The following is a 22,153-nucleotide window of genomic DNA, read 5'->3' on the forward strand; positions in this document are numbered from 1 at the left end:
TCTATGAGAAAGGGACTGAAGTGCATTTGTGAGAGAAGAGCTATCAATTAAACGGGACTACCATCTTCTGAAACAGTCTAGCAATCTGAGACTTGGATTTTTGGCTTTGGGTGCACCACTCAAAATGTGTGAGCAGTATTCCACAGGTGGGCAAATTTGTTATTTATACAAAGAATTATCAGCTGAACAAGTGAAAAGTAGCATCTTGAACAGAAAAGTATACTTAGCTTTTGAAGATGCTGAAGCTATGGTTGATATGTACTTGTACCAGGAAAGGTTGGAGGTAGAAGTCAATCAAAAAAGGAAATCTTATCGTGTTCAGATAGTTGCATGATATCAAAAAGTAAGGGGAAATGATGAGATATTTCTGTGAGAAATTAGAATAGGATTGTTGTCTAGTAGCACTTAAGTTCACAAGGTTATCCTTATAGATTTGACATCTTTGAGAGCAGATCTCAAGGATGTACAGAAGTAAAAGAGAAAGTGCATGAAAGTACAGAGGCTTGGGATGTTCTTGCATCATCATTATCAATTTCCTGATATGTACCCTCAAGGAGTATGCAAGATACCATCCGAGTACTACACGATCAAGTTTACATTACTGCTAATGCTCTATCAACGTTTCTCCAAATTAGTCTATTACTGGTCAGAACTCCAGTATTGTGATATCTAATATTTCATTCTTCTAGAGCAATTCTGATTAAATCAATCTACCTAGCTCTTGTTTTTGCTGAACACTGTCTTGAATACTAATAGCTTAATGTTTAGGCTAATTTGTCTCTTATTCTATATATAAATTTATTTGATTGGCTCTCCATCATACGTTTTGCTTATTCTGCTGACTATTTCCATATTTAATTTGTCATCTTCACTGAAAACTGTGGCTAAGTAGCAGAAATATTTTACTTGTTCCACTGAGAATGCAGCTGAAGATTCTATGTTCTGCCTATTTTCAAAGTTTTTTTTTTTATTTTATTGTTGATTATTATGCCAAATTTGTTACAGCAGTTACACGATTTAGTTAGAGAATATTGGAGACCTATAGTGGTCTCCAGGATTAAGAATACAAAATCATCTGTCTACAGCAAAGAGCTAAGTTTGATATATCTGATTCTAATATCAGATTTAATGTCCCTTTCTTTCATTATGTGATCCACATAGATGATGAATAAGAGTGGAGATTGTGTGTACCCTTGTCTTACACCTGAACATCAAACAATCTTGTATGAACTTCAATTCTTAACTGCTGACTTACAATTTAAACACAGACTGTGGATTATTCTTTATAATGTTTCATTTAGTCCATATAATTCTAGAATTTTGAAAAGCTTTTCTCAGGGCACCTTGGGAATCGAGAACATTAAGTGGAGGTGCTTTTCGTATCTTCCCATGTTTTCTAAACTATTTGTTGTAAAGTGAAAATCTGATCTTGACAACCTCTATTTGGCCTGAACCCAGCTTGTTCTTCTCTAAGTTTTTTCCACAATTTTACTTAGTCTCTTCTCAAGTATGCTTGCATAAATATTACTTGGCACACTGAGAGAAATTCTCACATTCAGTTTTATTCTCCTTTTTACAGATGGGAACTATGAGAGCTCTACTCATCTGGAATTCAACCTTCTGAATTATGCAGTATATCCCTGCAAAACTTTTGTACCTCCATATTTGAGCATCTCTAGTTGAATATCATCTACTTCAGCTGCCTTTCCTCATTTCAAGCATTTGATAGCGTTTTTTTTTTTAATCTCAAGTACTGATTAAGCAGAGCTAACCTTAGGTGGTATGGTCACTTAAGCAGAATGGGAGAGGAAAGATTAGCAAAACAAGTGTTCTCTGCTAGGTTGGCAGGAAAAAGACCCAGAGGAAGACCAAGATATAGGTGGATTGATTCAGTAAAGTTTCATGTAAGTTTTTTATGTAGTACTATCATATCTTGTATACACCCCCTTGAGGGTACATGTCAGGAATATGATGATGATGAAGTACTGATATGCTCCTTTACACTTTACATTCCTCTTTAATATTTTCTACTACTATTCTGTCACCGCTTGTTTCATTCTTGCTATGTTGGAGAAATCTCAAAAGCAGATATTGTCTATCATGACTTGTGAGTAACCTGTAAGGAAATTGGCAACCCAAATGCAAAGGACAGAAGTAAAATTTATGAGAGTAGTTTGATGAACAGGTCACTGTACAAAGACTCAATCAAATGTCTTAGAAATGTTGATAGTAATCACATGACTTTCTCTGACTCTCTCTGGCTTAAGTCCAGAGGTGGGTGGCTCAAAGAAGACCAGTTGTAGATTGAGAATGGCATAATCCATATTGCTCATCAGTAATTAGCTGGTAATTATCAAACTGTTTCAAAGTGTTTGCTAATTAGTAATTAGCAAACCAGATGACCTTAACTTAATATAATGATAGAAGACCTATATCATGAAAACAGAAAAGTCAGTCTAAAAATAAGCAGAAAAAACTAAAATTATGTTTAATTATTTTGTAACACTAAAAAACATAATAATAGAAAACAATTTCTTCAAAAGAATCTCTTCATACACATATTTAGATCATCTCATTGATCTAAACTGTGGACTCCAAAAGGAAATAAATAGAAGAGTTCAACATGCAGGTAAGTTTTTCTCCAAAAGGAAATAAATAGAAGAGTTCAACATGCCAGGAGTGAATTCAGAAAATTGAAAAGCATTTTTCAAAACAATGATGTCCCACTCTGTTTAAAAAGGAAGTCATTTAACCAGTGTATACTTCCAGTCATCACAAATGGTTGTGAAACTTAGTCTCTAACAAAAGCACTGACAAATAAAGTAGCAACAAAACCATTGGATTTTTTTTTTTTTTTTTTTTTTTTTTTTTTTTTTTTTTTTGTTGCAGTTGTTACAAGATGCAACATAAGGTGAGTGTGATACTAGAGTTTTGGTACTAGATTTACCACTGAAACTTGATGCTCTCTAATCTAAATACAAAAAAAATGAGATCATCTTGATTGGCGACTTCACTGTTCAAAACTCAAACTGACCTCCTTTCTCAAAGTCAATGATCAGTAATAGTAAAGAATATCTGATAATTCTCACGATCCTCCTAACAATCTGGATTATTTCTTAATCAACTTTTCTACCAAATATTCTGTAAATGTTAATGATCCTCTTTTAAGTGTTTCATCAGACCATAAGTTCATCCATAACTCTTTTTTCTGTATAACACTCTTCACTCAACCATTCTAAGTCTCACGTCCTGTGGCACTGCAATGGTACCCAAAGAGATGACTTTCATAATTTCCACTCCTCTTTTCTAAGTGTAATTATTGTTTCTGCTCTCTCAGTCTAAACACATGCCCCAAATGAATAACTCAAATAATACTTGTTGAAATGAGGGCTTAAGCCTCACTCCATCTAAAAATCCTGAACCATTATCACAGTCTCTAAGTGTGCCAAAGCAGTCCATAATAAAAATTTAGCTTATCTCAAGCTAAATTTCCTCTTTTTTCTTATTTCCTCTGTTCGGACTTCTCTGAACAATGCTGGGATGGCTCCAGAACTCTTGCGTTTTGCTCACACATTTCCACTTATAAATTAATAGCTTTTGCTTACCAATCTCAAATCTTTTCCATGGTTTTGAAGATAACTCCATTTCTCTTTAATTTGACAAATCTGGCAGTACTCAAATTATTCAAACTTCAAAATCATCCATAATCAATGTTTTAAACTGATCTTCTTACAATTTTCCAGAGGATTGAGGACAACCTATTGAACTTCAATGCTACCAAAACACAGTACCACTTTTATTTCATATAAAAAAATATCTTATTTAACTTCCCTTTACCTTTGATAGCACTCAGCTCAGCTGTTCAATGAAGATCAAATTTCTCCTTGGAATGACTTACATATTTATCCTCTCCAGGCACAAAAACATTGCTTCCCTAGTCTCTTCTGCTTCCAAAATACTGCAGTGACCTTTTCCATTCAAGGTATTACCTTCTTAATTAAAAATGCTGACATTTAATTCTACCAAACCTTAGAATATTGCTCTCAGCAGGTTTCAAAATGACTCCTCACTCACACATACTCTAATCACTATTGCACAGATAGTCTTTATCTACCTTACCTTTTCTATAGGTATTTTCATACAATGCTCCACCAAACTGGCCAACATCATTCTTCCACTTTACCTCTAAAGGTACAAACACGCAAGCAACTGCTGATCAATATCCATGGTTTTGAGGATGACTCCATTTCTCTTTAATTTGACAAACTTGCTGATCAATATCCATAAATACTTCAGTTTAAACTCAAACTTCTTATCATTTTTCATTCCATCTGTCTGATTATGACCTGAAGATCTTCAAGAAATACATCTGTAACACAACAGCTTAGCACTTTGTCTACAAAAAGTACAAAAAAGGGCAGAACTGCGTTACAGATTTTGCAACCTCTCATATATATGGAACTTAATATTATTATATTAAGAGAGACTTCCAGGGAGGGCCACATACTACACGCACCAGTTATCATACTTGTTATTGAATTCATTCACACTGCTTGCACACACACATCCATTGGCAATCCATTCCAATAATGGATTGGTTCTCAGCTTCCAAGGATGCCCTCTTATCCTTTCTCCACCCTCCATAAAATAAAAAATTCCATCAACTGAAATCAAGTACGACCCTTTCAGAAGTTTGTACATCTCAGTCATATCATCCCTCTTTCTCCTGTTTGCTACTGTCTAGGTCTACAAATTGTCAATCTGTCTTCATAATCAGTATTCCACAATCCCGATATTATTTAAACACTCTTCGCACACTCTCTCCACTGTATCAGAATCGCAATGGAAACCAGGAGACCAGACCTGTGCACAATAGTCCAAATAAGGTCTTATCAAGGCCTTTTAAAGAGGCAAAATGACATCCTTATCTTTACATGTTAAAGTTCATTTCAGCACTGAAATTATCTTTTGAGTTGTATTTGCAATCTTTGCTACATGGTCTCTGAACTTCAATTTCCTATCTACTAACACTCCAAGATCCCTAGCCTGATCAGTTTCTTCTAGCATAATCCCACCAATATAATACAACATCGGATATTAATTGGTCGATAGTTGGATACATTGGTCTTAGCACCACCCTTGTGCAATGGAATTACCATACATTCTTTCCCATTCCTGCAGAATCTTCCCTGTTCTGAGACTCAAATTATATAGCCTGGTCAAAGGAATAGCCAATACAGCTGAACATTCTTTTAGCACCTGTATCCCGTCAGTCCCTGTTGCTGAATTCTTATTCAGTTTATGCACCAGCTCTATTACCTCCTCTTCATATACCTGAGTTTCTTCAGAACAGGTAGCAGTGAATTAAATGTTGCATATACCAGGTTCATAGCTTTTAGCAAAATGGATAATCTGAGCAATGTGTGTGTGTGTGTGTGTGTGTGTGTGTGTGTGTGTATTAGTTTAGTAATGATATTCAATGTTATAAAAAAATATTCAACTAATTAATACTCTGGATCTATTATTTAATTTATTTATTTATTTTTTTTTTAAAATGGCGATATTGCAGTCTGTTCATTTGTATACTTGGGAACTGCAGCCTTCAAAATAATTTCTGTGAAGACTACTTAACCTCCATCCAATCAATTCCAATGATTCACTAACCAAGGTATTATTTATTTTTTTTTATAAGTTTTTTGTTTCGTTCATTGTGATTTACAAATAGACAACTTTAATTCCTTCTCTTTTTCTTCAAATTAGTTAGAAATATATCCTCCCTGTTCATTCATTATAGTAGATGATTTTCCTTCTTGAGATATTTTCACCAATGCCAAGCGTCACCCGTGCCTGTAATCAGCATTCTTCATAGTCAAATGTGAACCTTGCCAAACTTTCTCGTTTTTTCATTCATGCTTCCCTTTCTCCACATCGTTCTTTGAAATCACTTTCCTTTATATCCAAAAAAATTCAACTTGAATATGCTCAAATCCAATGAAAAAAGTTTTTTTTTCCCTATCAATTTTCCACAATAAAAAGTTGTTTTGCTTAATGGTTATTCTAACTTGACTACTACTTATAATGTATTGGTAGTCAAGTTAGAATAACCATTAAGCAAAACAACTTCACCTGTGATGATAAAACTACAAATTTAGTAAGAGAAAAAAATAAGACATTAACCACATGGATAAAAATGAGGGGAGGAGGGTCTGTTTTTGGAAGCCTGAAGTGGTTTGAAAAAGTTCCATGTCTGTTCTCCATGGCATCCATAGATTATCCATCATTTCTGGATTATCTAACCTTCAACTGACTCATGAAAGTAAATGTACAACAGGTATGCAAACTCTTCATGGGTGGGATCCAAATCAAAACATAGTTTTCATGTAAATCCCATCCTTGAAAGTTTTTGCAGCTTATGTAAGAAAACATAAAAAACAAGTAGTGTGAGTAGGGATGAAATTATAAATCTTCTCCCTTCTATGTGTTAGGCCTACTGGCCTGTCACAGAGCTATCTTAAGCCCTTATAAGTCGTACCCATCCCAAAGATAAGGTGACTAGCTTCGTGCCTTCATATTCCATGACTGTAACTGTGTGTGTGTTCACAGGGCCAGTTTGCCTGCTTGTGGGAGGAAAAACCCCAGATATACTGGGGAGAAAAATCCTGCTGTCCATGCCCAAGACCAGCTAACTTGGCTATGTCTGAGAAAGATCCTTAAGCTCCTCATGTCGGTGACAGGAATCAAACCCAAGCCACTCCTTTCCCAGACATATGGTTGCAAAGCGCATAACCACTAGGCTAACCACGTGGATGATATGATAAATCTGCAGGCTAAAAGATATGATAAATATGATACAACTTGTATATTTTACATGGATAATTATTCTTGTAAAATAAGCAAAATAAAATTATAACATTGCTAAAATCTTGGTTAGACTAACCTAAACATCCAATGTCACCATCTAGAGCAATGTAATTCAGAGTGTATTGGTTAGCAAGTTGTTCTCTTTCATCCTCTTGAGACCAATCTCTTAACTCAAACAATTCTTTCTGTCTAAAAATGGCATTATCATCAAAACGGCATTTTGCATCCAAGCAGTACACTAAAAACAAGAATCAAAAAGTTAACAGAGATATTACAATGAGAACTGAAGAATAAAATCAATCCCATATTACTCATTTTCTTATAAAACTATTTTAAAATTTGATAATATTACAAAATGTTTTGTAAAATATATACACTCAAGTCTCTTTTTATGCGGTGCACGCCCACAGACACGAGACCTTTAGACACTTCTGCACATGTCAACAGAAGGACAATCCATTCCGATAATAGGGTAATCCAGTGTTTCCCAAACTTTTCCTACAACGGAAACACTTCACAAATCCTGAAATTTTCATGGAATACCTTGGTTATTTTGTGATGTATTCATTAATAATTAATTGTTAATTTAGCTGATTTTTTATTATTAATTAATAATTGATCATTAATAAATAATTAAATTTAACCCAATGGAGAAAAAAAGCACAGAAGAAAAGCAATTTTAGATCACTTAGCAAAAGGAGAGGGATCTACGGTGATTGGTAAACATTTCAATTTAGACGAATCTCTATAAGAGCAATTAAAAAGATTGAAGTTGCAATAAGCAAATCTGTCATTTCTGGCACAAAACTAAGTGGGAAATTATCATCATACTCAAGAGATGCTTTATTAGAAAACACGGAACGAGCGCTCGTAATTTGGATTGAAGAATTAACTCAAAGGGGAATAATTCCTATAAGTGGTTATTTAATTAAAGAAAAAGGTCTTCGGTTTTATGAACAGATGAAGCAATTGGAGCTGTCTACTTCTGCTTCCCAGGCTGATAAAGAATTTTCGACTAGCAAAGGATGGCAAACCAGGTTTTTAAAAAGGAATGCACTTCATAACGTGAAGATTACAAGCAAGGTTGCAGCAGCAGATGAAGAAGCAGCAAAAATTTTAAAGAGAAGTTAGCCAAAATTATTGAAGATGGTGGATATTGTCCCGATCAAGTGTTTAACGCTGACGAAACAGGATTGTTTTGGAAGAAAATGCCTAGTCGAACTTACATCGCAAAGTCTGAGAAAAAAGCAAAGATCGAGTAACGTTGTTACTTTGTAGAAATGCATCAGGAGACTGAATGTTGAAACTCCTCCTAGTAAATCAATTTCTAAGACCACGTGCTCTAAAAGGTAAAGATCTAAAACAACTGCCGGTACATTGGATGGCTCATACAAAGGCCTGGTAACAACTGCTGTATTTATTGAATGATTCAATAACTGCTTTGTACCAGAAGTGGAAACATACATGAAGCAAAACGCTCTTGATTTTAAAGTTTTGTTAATTGTTGACAATGCATCAAGTCATCCATATTTAGAACATCCAAATGTGCAGGTAGTGCTTTTTCCACCCAATACAACAAGCATTATTCAGCCATTAGATCAAGGCATAATTGCTACTTTTAAAAAAATATCACGTTAAGCACACTTTTCAATTTATATTGGATAAACTAGAAAATGAATCATTAACAGTAACTGACGTTTAGAAAAAATTTTCTATTTTGGACTGCTTAAATCATGTTGCATCTGCTATCGCTGAAATAAGACCACAAACTTTAAATGCTTGCTGGAAAGCAGTTTGGCCTGGATGTATTGCAAACAGTGCAACCATGCAAACATCTTGTGGATAATGCCTTGAGTAACGATGATATTATTGGATATCGATTAACTTCAGGTATCGTCGAAGATCCAGAAAACGATAGTGAAGCGGAAGAAAAAATTGTCCCCCTCACTGCAAATATAAGTCGAGAAGGTCTTGAACTGTGCAATAAATTGGAAAATCATTTTCTAGTTAATGATACAAATTCTGAACGAGCCTTTAAATTCCAACGAATTTAAAGGCTGAAGAACTGTATGTCTGGATATCGTGAGCTGTATAAAAAATGAGTGAAATCCTCATTGCAAAGTTTAATCCCTGATTATATTGTCAGAAGAAAAAAATCAGCACAGAACGAGGGTGAAGCTAATTCTGTTTGTGAAGAACCATTGCCTTTACCATACAGATCTGATGCGCTGACTATCTCTTCTGGTGATGAAAGTGATTTTGCACCTCGCAAACGTTGCCAAATATTGTCTAATAGTGATGATAATTCTGATGACAAAATGTTAAAACAAAAAAAATGTTACTTTTCAATAAAATTAAATGAATAAAGCTTTAAAACAAACTTAGGCATTCTTATTTTCCTGAATTTTCATAAACTTTTTTATGTGATTTTAGGTTTATTTTAATTCATTGCTTCAGTTTTATGCGGTTTTAGAAAATTATGGAACGTATCCCTGATTTTTAAACGTAAGTTAGGCCTTTTTTGTGTGATTTTTTATATGCAGTTTTCTGTGGAACGTATCTACCACATAAAAAGAGACTCCCCCCCCCCCCACTGTACTTAGGCACTGGTTATAATGATTTATTACAAGAATAATGGTTTATCACCACACAACAGGTAAAAAATAGAAAACTTTTTGTTTATTAATATTTTGTCTTAAGTTACTGATGCATTCCCACAGCTTAAACAATCTGTTACAGAAAACCTAGGTGAAACTCTCGATGTGTATGACTTAATAAAGAATCTGTTAACTGCCTTCCATTTTCCTCCAATTTCAACTCAATTACCATAAAAAAAGTCAAGCTTCTCAGTGTCCTCCAAGACTGACTTCACATATATATATGGTCTTAAGAGGGTTTGTTTGAAAAGTTTGGTAAAAAAATAAGTTAAACTGATTGTTTTGGAAAAAATCACCTTTATTTCTCAACATAGTCTCCATCGAGGTCTACACATTTGGGTCCAGAGAATCTCCAATTTTTTCATCCCACTTAAAAAGTAGGATTTGTCAAATTGTACAATATAGTCATTGACAGCTTCGATAACATCCTCGTTGATGAAAATTTTTTGCCACTGAGCTAAATTTTTAAGTTTGGGAACAAGAAGAAACCCACAATGCGAAGTCCGGAGAATATGGTCGATGTGGAACCAATTCGAACCTCAATTCGTGGAATTTTGCCATTGCAATGGCTGATGTGTGGGATGGTGCATTGTCTTGATGAAAGAGAGCACTTTTTTGTGCACCAATCTCGGACATTTTTTCTTCAGTTTTTCTTTTAAATGGTCCAAAATAATGCATAATAGACTCCTGTTATTGTATTACCCTTTTTCAAATAGTCTATCATGATAATTCCTTGGGAATCCCAAAAAAACAGTGGCCATCACCTTCCCAGCTGACTAAACGGTCTTTGCTTTTTCGGTGCTCTTTCACCGGGCATTGTCCACTGTTTTGACTGCTGCTTGGACTCAGGTGATGGATCCAAGTTTCGTCTACAGCCATGAATCGACACAAAAAATCCTGCAAATTGCGATTAATCATCATCAAACACTGCATTGAAATGTCTTTTCGCAAGTATTTTTAATCGAAAGTCAACAATCGTGGCACTCATTGCACACACACAGCCTTTTTCATGTGCAATTTTTTGTGCAGGATATTATATGCTTGTTCAATTGAGATGCCTACAATCTCAGCAATCTTACGCACTTTCACTCGGCGGTCATCCATACCATGGATTTTGTCAAAAATAACAGTCAATTTAAATGTTTGATAAACGAGAACGATACATTGCATGTGGCTAAAATTTTGTCAGGGGTCATGAAAAAGATGATATGTGCCGACACTGGTATGAATGAATAAACTGTGTCGCCATCTATTGGAAATTTACCAACTTTTTCAAACAATCCTCATAGTTCCAACCTCAATGGTGTTTATTTCTTTTCCCTGTCTGCAAAACCGTACCTATTTTTCTCAACAGAAACTCAGCTTAGTATGGTTCATCGCTACATTACTTATCTCTGTCTTCTCAATTATACTCTTTTGACTCTCTTTCGTCTCAAAGGTGGTTTGTACATATGTTCTCTCTCTGCTATTTCATTTTAATGAATTTTAAACTTAGAATCTCTGATGAATAACTCTAAAGTAACTACTTTTGAACAGTGACAATGGTTTTAAGATATTTAAACTGATATAATTGTGCTATTAATACTAATTTAATATTTTTTTTTACTTTGTATGTAATTTTTTACTATACCTTTTAACTTAGAATTTTCTCTTTTTGAACTTCAATGGTTAAAAATCTTTCAGCCCTATTCTATCAAATTGTACATCATTCTATCAAATGCATTTGCCGTCTATTTCTCCTAATGCCACTGATTCTGAAAGCTTTGATTTTCTTTCTTTACATGATGTTTTCTCCTGTCCAACTTTTTTAATAGTGAGGTCATCCTGCTTAGGGATTTTAATGTTCACAAATTACACTGATTTACATTTTCCCAACTACATTGATCCAACAGGTGGAGATGATGAGATATTTGATATCACCTATGATCTTACATAAATTGTCCACGTGCCTACCCTAAACACTCTGGATTTCCTCCTTACTAGTGATCCTTTTTTGTATACTATGGATGTATTGTGGTGGTGGTGGTATAGTATGGATTGAAGAGTATGTTTCAAGGCTATTTTAAGTGTGAATGTGTTATTCAAAGCTCAATTAGGATAGACATTGTTCATTTAAGATAGCTTTTAAAAATGGCACCAAAAACCCAGCAGAACAATAAAACAGCATCAAAAAGCAAAGGACAGTGCAGAATCTGGAGATGAGAAGTTTTATATCGATAACACAAATGAAGAAAAATTAACATATGAAATTTCCAGATTTAAAGGATTATCACACATTTCACCAGGGAGTCAGAGAAAGTCAAGAAACATTTATAAGAACTCAGGATAAGAAAATAAGAACAACGATAAAAGGCAGAAAAAGGACAGAAGTTGGTAAGTTATCAATGAATCTTCTTCCTCTTTATAGCATTTTTTATCATGCTTGGTGCAAGGTCCATTATGATGATGCAACTGTGAGAAACCCCAACAGGCATTGGGAGGGAGGGGGGCAACTTTTATGACTGTAGATGTGTATGTTTATGGAGCTGGTTTGCCTGTTCTGGGGGACAAAAAAACCGAGTTTCCGGGTGAAAAAACACCCCCCCCCACACACACACCTCCGTATGAGACCGGCTAACTCACCTTTAGTCGAAAGAGACCAGATAAAGGTTCCTCACATCTTGGATAGGAATCGAACCCTTACCAAGTGCTTCATCAATACTGACAGAGCTACGGAGACTCTGGTAAGTTATCAATGAAATAAGGTAGGTAAATTAAAATCAAAGAGAAAAGTAACATGTAGAGTGATTCTCAGGAGCTAAAATAAAGAATGTGAAAAATACAACAACAGAGAAAAGAAAAGTGAAATAGATCATAGTGCTTGACATAAATCATTTAAGCAGTTAATAAATACAGTATAAAAGGATTTCTGGATGAAGTGAGAAAGAAGAGTGAGAATTAAATTAAAATTCTCAGTTTATTACCGAGATAAGAATAGTGCTAAGTTAAGGAGAGTTGTGATAGCTAATGATTCAATGTACAGGCTATACAGATGAAATAGGTGAACTTTAGGATGTGTGGGGTGAGTTTGATGGCAAAGAAGAAGTTCATCAGGAGACAAGAAACTGCATATGTATATAAAAAAGCTAGGAAGTAGCTTGTTATGTCTATACACAAATGCCATGAGCACGGAACAAAGGGAGCTGAGTTTGTTGCTTTGGTGAATACATCATGACCTATGATTAGTGAACCTTGACCCATAGAGACTGATGTAGTAACTGGAATCAAGTGTAAAGGGTACAGTATTTTGAGAAAGCACATAAGAAATAGGAGAGGAGGTAGAATGTTACCAATGATATGAATCCAGTCAGGGTAGATGAAAACAATAATAGTAACAATATTCTATGTAGTAGTGAATTTGAGGCTATTTGGTGTGTGAAGTAGAATCTAATGGGATGAAATACATGGTGGGGTGTTGCTACAGATCTGGCAATTCATTTGCTGGGGAGTGAAGAAATGCAATTTATCCTCATGGATAGTAAATGAGTAATTATGGTTGACTTAAATTATCCAAAATGATTGGGTAGCATAGAAAACTTTCTCAAGCAGCATAAGAAGCAACTTGAGGCCAAGGAGTGTTAGATTTGATTACAGCATCAGAAGGAGTCTCAGTTAAGGATGAAATTGGTTTGCTACCAGTTAATGAATGATCATGTCATACTGACTGGGGAAGTAGCTAAGTATGGGGATGTTCCAATTAGGACAGGTTATAAGCAAAACTACAAAGCTTGAAATTATGACAATCTTAGAAGAATACAGCCATACCCCGAAGTTACGCAGTAGGTGGGACCAACAAAAAGCACGTAAGTCGAATTCGCGTAACTCGAGTATAATTTTGCATACAAACATACAAAATATAAGTTAATTGGGACCAAAGGTTTACAAAAACACCTATATTTTTTAAGAAATATAATCACAATTGTAGTTTTTCGTACGTAAAAAAAAAAGAAAGTTATTTCGATGTCAATGGTTTCATAAAATCTAATAGATTTGTCTGACGGCATAATGTCTTTTTCTTGTCACGCAAAATTTCTTCATAGCAAGCTAATGATTTTTTATTCCTTACCTTGTGGCTACAATTCATTCCTCGTTAGAATCTATGTCCTCCAAAATCTGTAAACCTTTCTTTTATGATTGTTCTTACTGTGGATTCCTATAGATCAAACTTCTTTGCTAGCTCACAAATTTTCATTCAGCCTTCAAAATCCTTAATAATGGTGAGTTTTGTTTCCATAGTCAATGTTTTTCTTTTCTTGCTAGCTGTAGAAGAATCGGACTTGCTTCCTTTGGACGACATTATTATTTTTTATGTGATAAAATTTTTATCAAGAACATAACATTAAACAATCGCAAGGTTTGTAGACTATAAAGACCGTGCGAAACACGTTAGTGCTTGTTCACAGCATGTGCGACACTGGTGAATGCGGTCGGCGCCAGAAAGATACGACTAGTGGTGAGGCCTGAAGCGGGACGGGAATAGGTACATATATGAAACCGCATAACTCCGGATTCGTGTAAGTCGGGGTATGACTGTACTATGTTTGATGCCACGGTATCAGATAATAAATGGGAAGTTCTTTTAGAGAAACTTGTGCCATAGTTATATTACTTATTTAGATGAAAACACAAGACATAATACTATTTATTTTTTTATAAGACAAATATTTCACATTCTTAAACACATCATTATTCATTAATTTTTTTTTTTTAAAGTTATGATTAACTTATTTCCCTCAGTTTCCCTCATTACACTGTTGTAAATATAACATCACATAGCCACATAACTCTTTCTGTTTCAAGTCAACCCCCATTGTTTGCATTCTACCTTGTAATCAACTATCACTTCCATCAAAGATAGTCAAAGTTTTAGACCAAAATATCTTGCCTTCTAAACAAATAAATAGTATTCCTTGTGCTTTCATGTAAATAAGTAATAAATGGGAAGGATATCAACAGTGCATGGGAAGCTTTGAAAAGGTATTTAAATGAAGTATCCTCAGAGTTTGAAGGACAAATAGAATGTGCAACCTTATTAAGCAGGAGATCCATAAGAAAAGGAAGATGTGAAAGGAATATTGCAAGAATAAGGCTGACAGGAGTTATGAAATATACAAAGTGCAGGCCAGAAAAAGTTATGAGTATGGCAAAGAAAGCTAAGTCAGAGCATGAGGAAAAATAAGTTAATCATAACTGTAAAAAAAATAAAAAAATAAATAATGAAGTGTTTAAGACTGGCTATGCAGGCTAAAGGCAATCAAAAGAATTTTATCATTATGCTGCAAGTAGAAGGAAGAATGAATGTGTAAGAATAACTTTACTGAATGCAGACAGTACCATTTGTCAGAAATAGATGAGATCATCCAAATAATGAGTGCTCACTTTGCTAAGGTCTATCAACCTGGTGGATGTAATATCCACACAGTGCTGCTGCTACTACTACTACACTGAATGTAGAGTAGTGGTGCATGAGAAGGAGGTCGTAGAGCTGTTGCATAATCTGAATAAGAATTCAGGAATAGGGACAGATGTGATATCGACACATATGCTAAAGCAGTGGGTCTTAACCTTTTTAGTGATCGGCACCCCCTTGAATCTAAAAATAAGTTCTCGCACCCTTCAAAGATGTGTTTCTATTTCTTTATTTAGGAAATTACATCTATTGCAAGATAATTTATTTATTGAAAAATAAACACATACATTCACATATATATATACAAAGCAATATCTCAGTTTTTAATGGCTATGTTGTTGTTGTTTATTCATAATAATACTTTTGAAGCGAGGCTCCTTTTTCGAAAGAGACACGCTTAAGTCATCACTTGCATTTAAGCGATTTCTGGCTTTTGTTTTTATGTGCAAAAGTGATGAAAATCCCATTTCACACAGGTAGGTGGTGGTGGCAAATGGTAAAAGTGTCTGCAATGCTGCTTTTGCCAGCTGTGGATAAGGTGCTAACTGTGTACACCAGAATTGTTCTAAGTCCAGTTTTTCAAATTCCATCTGAATACGTGCATTGGCTCGTATTTCAATAAGATCGTCTTTTATTAAATAGCTGTCGTCCATCAAATCTGGGTCAAAATTTAGAAATTCCTCTCGCACCCCCAGGGGTGCACACACCCCAGGTTAAGAACCACTGTGCTAAAGCAATGTTCAGCCAAACTGACTAGGTCAGAACTCAGGAATAATCCCACAGGAGTGGAAAGAATGTATGATAATCCCATTGCATCAGTATCTCTGAAGTGGTGGAAGATATTGGAGAAGTTGCTAAGACCTTGCATACAGAAATGGATTGACAATCTATATTTTGCAAGGAACAGCATGGGTTTACTCAAGGGGGGGAAAGGAATTATGTCTGAGCAATTTGCTCATGAAACATGTTCTATGGTTATGTTTTGCTATGTTATGGCTGAGTTCAATAAATGGAATGGATAAGGGATACACTGTGATACTGCTGGACTTGGCAAAGGTATTTGGTAGGATAGCACAAATAGCTGTGACATAAACTGGAGAATATGGGATTGGATTATAAACCATTGACTCAGATAAGTGGGTAGTTGATGGACAGGTATCAGAGAGTGGTATATGGGGAGGGAGGGAAAGAAGGGATGAATCTGTCAGATTTCAGGTGACCAGTTATACCAAAGATAAGTTCTAGGAAAACTGCTGTTCAGTCTAAATATTAACGATACTGAGAACCTAAGAGGAGATGTTCAACTGTTTGCTGATGAGGCAAAATATGCAGTGCAGTCAGGAATGCTACTGATATGCAACACTCAGAGATTTCAATAAGGCTGAAAGCATGGATAACGGCTATCCATACAATTAAAGTAATTGTAACATCATGCACGTTGGCATTATGAGATATCAAATGGCATATATTATATTATATTATGGAATTATGATTGGAGAAATTGATGAGGCTAGAGTTCTTGGAATTATGGTGGATGGGAAGTTAGTTCAAAGGTCATATAGAAAAGACTGCAAATACAACTCTTTTTTGTTATACAAAAGATGGATGACAAGACAAGGGGTAAGAGCTAGATTTTTCTTTCACAGAGCAGTGAATGAGTGGAACAGTTTGCCTGTTGCAGAGGGTGGGTGCATCCAGTCTGGATAATGTATAGCTTCCCTTGTGGAGTCCTTGACTCACTAGAGGTCTCTAATGATGATGACGATAATAATAATAATGTTTGTTCTTTAGTCAATTCAGACTACAATTTGCTAAACTGATTTCCTCCCTTATGGAGCAACACTCACTCTTGTCCACATGATGTTGGGCATTATAAGAATGCTGAGCAGTGGCAGCCTGTACATAAGCACGGCGACACTGCAGCACCCCCAAGGAAAAAATGAAAATTTAAATTTTGTTTGTGTTTATAAATAATAACAATGCTTACAACATTATATAAATGCAATACAACATTCTAAAGGTTACAGCTTATGTTTTGACATTGATTGAATAATTAATAATTGGAATTGTTCGATTAACACCGATATTCGTCTGCGCTTGTCATTGCATGTTATGTCATTCCCATACTGTCCAAACAGCAGTGTATTTTTAGTATCTATATGCACGTTATTTCTGTGAGATATGAAACGTTTATTATTGGTGCTTGTACGTGGTGAACTATTTTTTGTCCATCTAATTTTATTTTGTTAAAATAACATATAATTATTTATTTATTATAGATACAAGGCTAAATTATGATGAGTGTCACTGTTGACAATATGAAAAGAATTATATTTTTTCAATTATCGTTACACGAAACAAATCCACTGTGATCTAACGCCAACATTCATTGCCGCTTGTCATTGCACATTACGTCATTCCGACACTGCCCAAACAGCAGTGTATTTTAGTGTCCATACGCACGTTATTTCTGTGAGATATTATTATTGTGTGTACGTGCACATGGTGAACTATTTTTTGTCAATCTTATTTTATTTTGTTAAAATAACATATAATTATTTATTAGATATATGAAGGGCCAAAGGCTTCAATTCGGTGACATATGACTTGTTTAAGTTAAGGGATATTACATCCCATATCGTTTCTTAGCCGAATAAGAAACTCAAAGAGTTTCATGGCGAATAATGAGACATGAGTTGCCTCAGCTTGCACTACCTTTAGGGTCAGTTGCTGCTGTATCCAGGTATTTGCTTACGCTTGGAATCGCCGAACTTTATATAGGTTCCACTATATTCGGCATGAAACTCTGAGTTTCTTATTCGGCTAAGAAACAATATGGGATGTAATATCCCTTAACTTAAACAAAATATAATTATCTATTTATTATAGATACAAGGCTGAATTAAGACAAGTGTCACTGTTGAAAATATGAAAAGAATTATCGTTACATGAAACAAATGCACTGCAATCTAACGCCGATATTCGTTTGCACTTGTCATTGCTACTGATACGAAATTTTTATTATTGATGTTTGTTCGTGATGAGGATAAAATATTTTTAACATGTAAATTTATTTATTAATAAATTCATTACTGATTAGGAAAAAATAATTTTTTTTTTTGTATATGCAGCACCCCCACTTAAAATTTTCACTGCCGCCACTGATGCTGAGTGAGATGATCCTTGTGATTGCTATACCTCAATTGTAACATATGTGGTTAAAGAAAAGAAATGGCCATACCACAATTAGCCTTCATTGAAATCTTAATTATTAATTTTTTTTTTCTGTCGCCAAAAGCCAGAATAGCAGCAAGCAAAATATCAATAATGAAAAATGGATTTTGAAATGGCTGAAGAAAAGAGACATTTATTATGTTGAAATGGAAGCTATGCTTTCTGGCTGTCTCTTACCATAGTTATTGGCTACAATGGCTCTGCCAGCCTGGTTAACTGAGTGGTTAGCATACTTGCCCTAGAACCAATTGGTCACAGGTTCGAATCCCACCATGGACATTGATGTTTATGATTGTCTTTAGATGGGAGATGAATTTCAATGCCCCATGTGAGACTACTGTCCAGCTTACTGGAGGCCAGAATTGGCTTGAAAAAATTGTATGTTTGGTCTCTAGTGCAGAATTTCCAGACTATATAAAAATAAAATAAAAATAAAGAAAAAAAAATAATATATATATATATATATATATATATATATATATATATATAGATATAGAAGAAAGTAGAAGAAATGGATGCGAGTTTTTAGATGTGTGAGTGTGTGTTTGATGGCAGAAAAGACTTATATAAGAAGGATGGCTTGCACTAGAATTCATTTGGCATCAGAAACCTGGAAAAATTACTTCTTGGTATGAGACCTAATTGCAGAGAGTCAGGAAAACTAGATCATCAAGAGAGGAATGAGAAAAATGTGTGTGCAAGTTCAGCTATGGTATGCAAAAATATTCATATCTTTGCATACCATACCATAAGATAAAGATATGAATTTCTCAAAACATGGTTATGAATGTGGCGAAGGGGTAGAAAAATATGCTTTGGGTTCGCACCTTTTAAGTATATCTGGGGAGGGTAAAGAGAAAATTCTAGAACAAGACCAAATAGATTGCATATCTAATTATAAAAATAGGCTTAGGTGGTAATTTATTATGTCTATACACAAGTGCCAGAAGCATTAGAAACAAAGGAGTTGAGTTTGTTGCTTTATTGAATACAATGTGGCCTAAGATTGTTGGCATTAGTGAAACTTGGCTATCAGAATCAGATATGGTAATCGAGTGTAATGGGTATACTATTTATAGGAATGACAGAAGAGATAGGAGAGGAGGAGGAGTACTACTAATGACATCAGATGACTTAAGTCCAGTTAGGGCAGAAACACAAGAAAACAATGATGGTAACAATATCCCATGTAGTGGCAAGTTTGAGTCTAATATGAGTGTTAATTAATGAGTTAAACAGAAAAATATATGGTGGGTGTTGCTACAGACCTGATGGTTCAGTTGCAGGCATTGAAGAAATGCATTGCCAATTTAGCCTTATGGGTACCAAACGAATGATCATTATGAGTGACTTTAATTTTCCAAATATTGATTGGGTAGAAGAGAAATCTCATGATAAGAAAGAAGAGAAATTTATTGAATTGTTGCGAACAACTTTCTCAAGCAGCATGTGAAAGAAGGAACTTGAGATCACAGAGTGTTGGATTTGCTCATAGCATCAAAAGGGGTCTCTGTCAAGAATATGGCTATTTTACTACCAATTGGTGACAGTGGTCATGTTGTCCTTTCTTGGGAAGTATCTAATTGTATTGATGCTCCAATTAAAACAGGTTACATGATGAACTACAAAGCTGGAAATTATGTTCAACTTAGAAGAATATCTTTGTTCCCATGGTATCAGTTACCAAATGGGAAAAATGTCAGCAACTGATGGGAATCTTTGAAAAAAGTGATTAAACGAGGTGGTATCTGAATGTATCCCGAGTGTTTGAAGAAGAAATAGGCTGGGAGTGAAATAGATGTCCAACCTTATTAAGCAAGAAATCCACAAGAAGAAGATGATATGGAAAGTATATCGTGAGAATAAGAGTGACAGGAGTTATGAAATATATAGAGCTCAGGCCAGAAAAGTAACGAGTATTGTGAGGAAACCTTTTCATATTCGGAGTATGAAAAGAAACTGGCCATGCAAGCTAAAAGGCAATCCAAAAGAATTTTATTGTTATGCTGCAAGCAAAAGAAAAAAATGAACATGGAAGAATAGTTTTATTGAATGCAGATGGTACTTGAGTATCGGAAGCGAATGCGATTGTTCAGTCAATGAGTCCTCACTTTGTTAAGATATATCAACCAGGTGTATGTAACATGGTGCACAGTGATATTACTACACTGGATGGAGAGCTAAGGTTCATGAAAATGAGGTTGAAGAGCTGTTGCATAACCTGGATAAAAATTTGTCTATAGTGGACAGATGTAATATCAGCTCGTTTGCTAAAGGAATGTTCAGCGGAACTGGTTACGCATTTCACATGTTTGTATAACTTGAGTCTCAGCTCAGGAATGGAAGGAATGTATGATAGTTATGTACACTTTGTACAAGGGTGGTGCAAAAACTGATGAATGTAACTACCAACCTATCAGTATCTCTGATGTGGTAGTGAAGATTTTAGAGAAGTTGATAAAAACTCACATACAGAAATGGGTACACAAACATGCTATACTCTTCAAGGAACAGCATGAGTTTACTAAAGGAAGGTCATGTTTTAGCATTTGCTCATATTTTATAACAATATTATGGCCGAGTTGGATAAAGGGAATGGATACACTATGATAATGTTGGATTTTTCTAAGGCATTTGATAGGATACCACATGAAAGGCAATTGCATAAACTGGAGAATATAAGATTGGAATATAAACTCTTGAATTGGATCAGGGGATGGCTGACAGACAAATATCAAAAAAGTGGTATAGAGCGGGTGTGAATCTGCCAGATTTAAAGTGACCAGTGGTGTACTTCAGGGTTCAGTCCTTGGGCCATTATGGTTCAATATATACATTAATGACATTAGGCAAGGTCTAACATTAGATGTGCAATTGTTTACCAATGATGCAAAGATAGGCAGGGCATTAGGGATGCTGCTGATATTCGGCACGTACAAAATGATTTGAATAAACCGGAAATTGGAGCAAACGAAAAATGGCTGTCAGTTTAATGTTAGTAAGTGTAAATTATACACTTTGGTGTGATGAGATTTACAGTGGCATATTATATTAGCAGAGTTATGCTAAGAGAAACTAAAGAGGCAAGGGATCTTTGTGAATTGAGGATAGGAATTTAAAGTTCAAAAGTCACATAGCAAAAGTTGCAAACACAACTCAGAGGATAATTGTGATGTTGCATCACCTTGACATGTAAGGAAAAGGAATCATTTTGCCTCTTTATAAGGCTTTGATAAGACTACACCTGGATTATTGGGGATAAAGAAGCTGTGGAAAGGGTGCAAAGAAGAAATACAAAGATTATATATGAATTTAGATTATGAGGACAGATTGTGAATATGTGGATTGCAGACTGGTTAACAAGAGAAAGAAGGGTGATATGATAGAAGTCGATGAACTTTTGAATGTGCGTTATGGGACAGTGGTGGCAAACCTTTTTATGTGCATGTGACAAAAATTTACAAATAATATTTATCGAGTTGCTGATGTGCCTGGCAGTTTTTAATAGGGAAAAAAATGAATAGAAAATTAATTGCAGGATTTTATTGAGACAAGTTTAAAAATTAACAATTAACACAGAATTTCATAAAAATGAACTTATACTTTGACATACACATTGTCGTATACAAATCAATATCAAACTATTATCAATTTATTAATATCAATCTATCTTTGCTGTTGTACATTAGGGTGTACAACACCTCATCCATCTAAAATGATGGATTAATTATTCCAAGAATGTGGAGGACCCATCTTCAACCCATAATAGCAACCAGAACAATCCCAGACAGAAGAAAATCTCAATAAGAAATAACTGTAGAAATTGTTTAATGCAGTTGTGTGTTTTTTTCCCCCTCACCAATGGTCAGGCTAGGATAAATGATTAACAAACATTTAGATTCATTTTACTTTTGTATAGAGCAATGGCATGCAGCTTGTATATTGTACATAT

The 22,153-nt window shown here is 34.9% G+C and overlaps 1 protein-coding gene across 1 annotated transcript in view; it reads right to left on the reverse strand.

Annotated features, from left to right (window-relative positions):
* Positions 1-22,153, reverse strand: part of LOC150093365 (succinate--CoA ligase [ADP-forming] subunit beta, mitochondrial-like) — a 257,429-nt gene that overhangs the window by 81,322 nt on the left and 153,954 nt on the right. The window contains exon 7 of the mRNA XM_090414021.1: positions 6,938-7,099. Within this exon, the coding sequence (XP_090270147.1) occupies positions 6,938-7,099 (162 nt within the window). The remainder of the gene's footprint in view (positions 1-6,937; positions 7,100-22,153) is intronic.

The sequence above is a fragment of the Typopeltis vanoorti genome, chromosome 24 (assembly GCF_054136105.1).
Source record: "Typopeltis vanoorti isolate ZY-2024b chromosome 24, IOZ_Tvanoo_1.0, whole genome shotgun sequence".
NCBI lineage: Eukaryota > Metazoa > Arthropoda > Arachnida > Uropygi > Thelyphonidae > Typopeltis > Typopeltis vanoorti.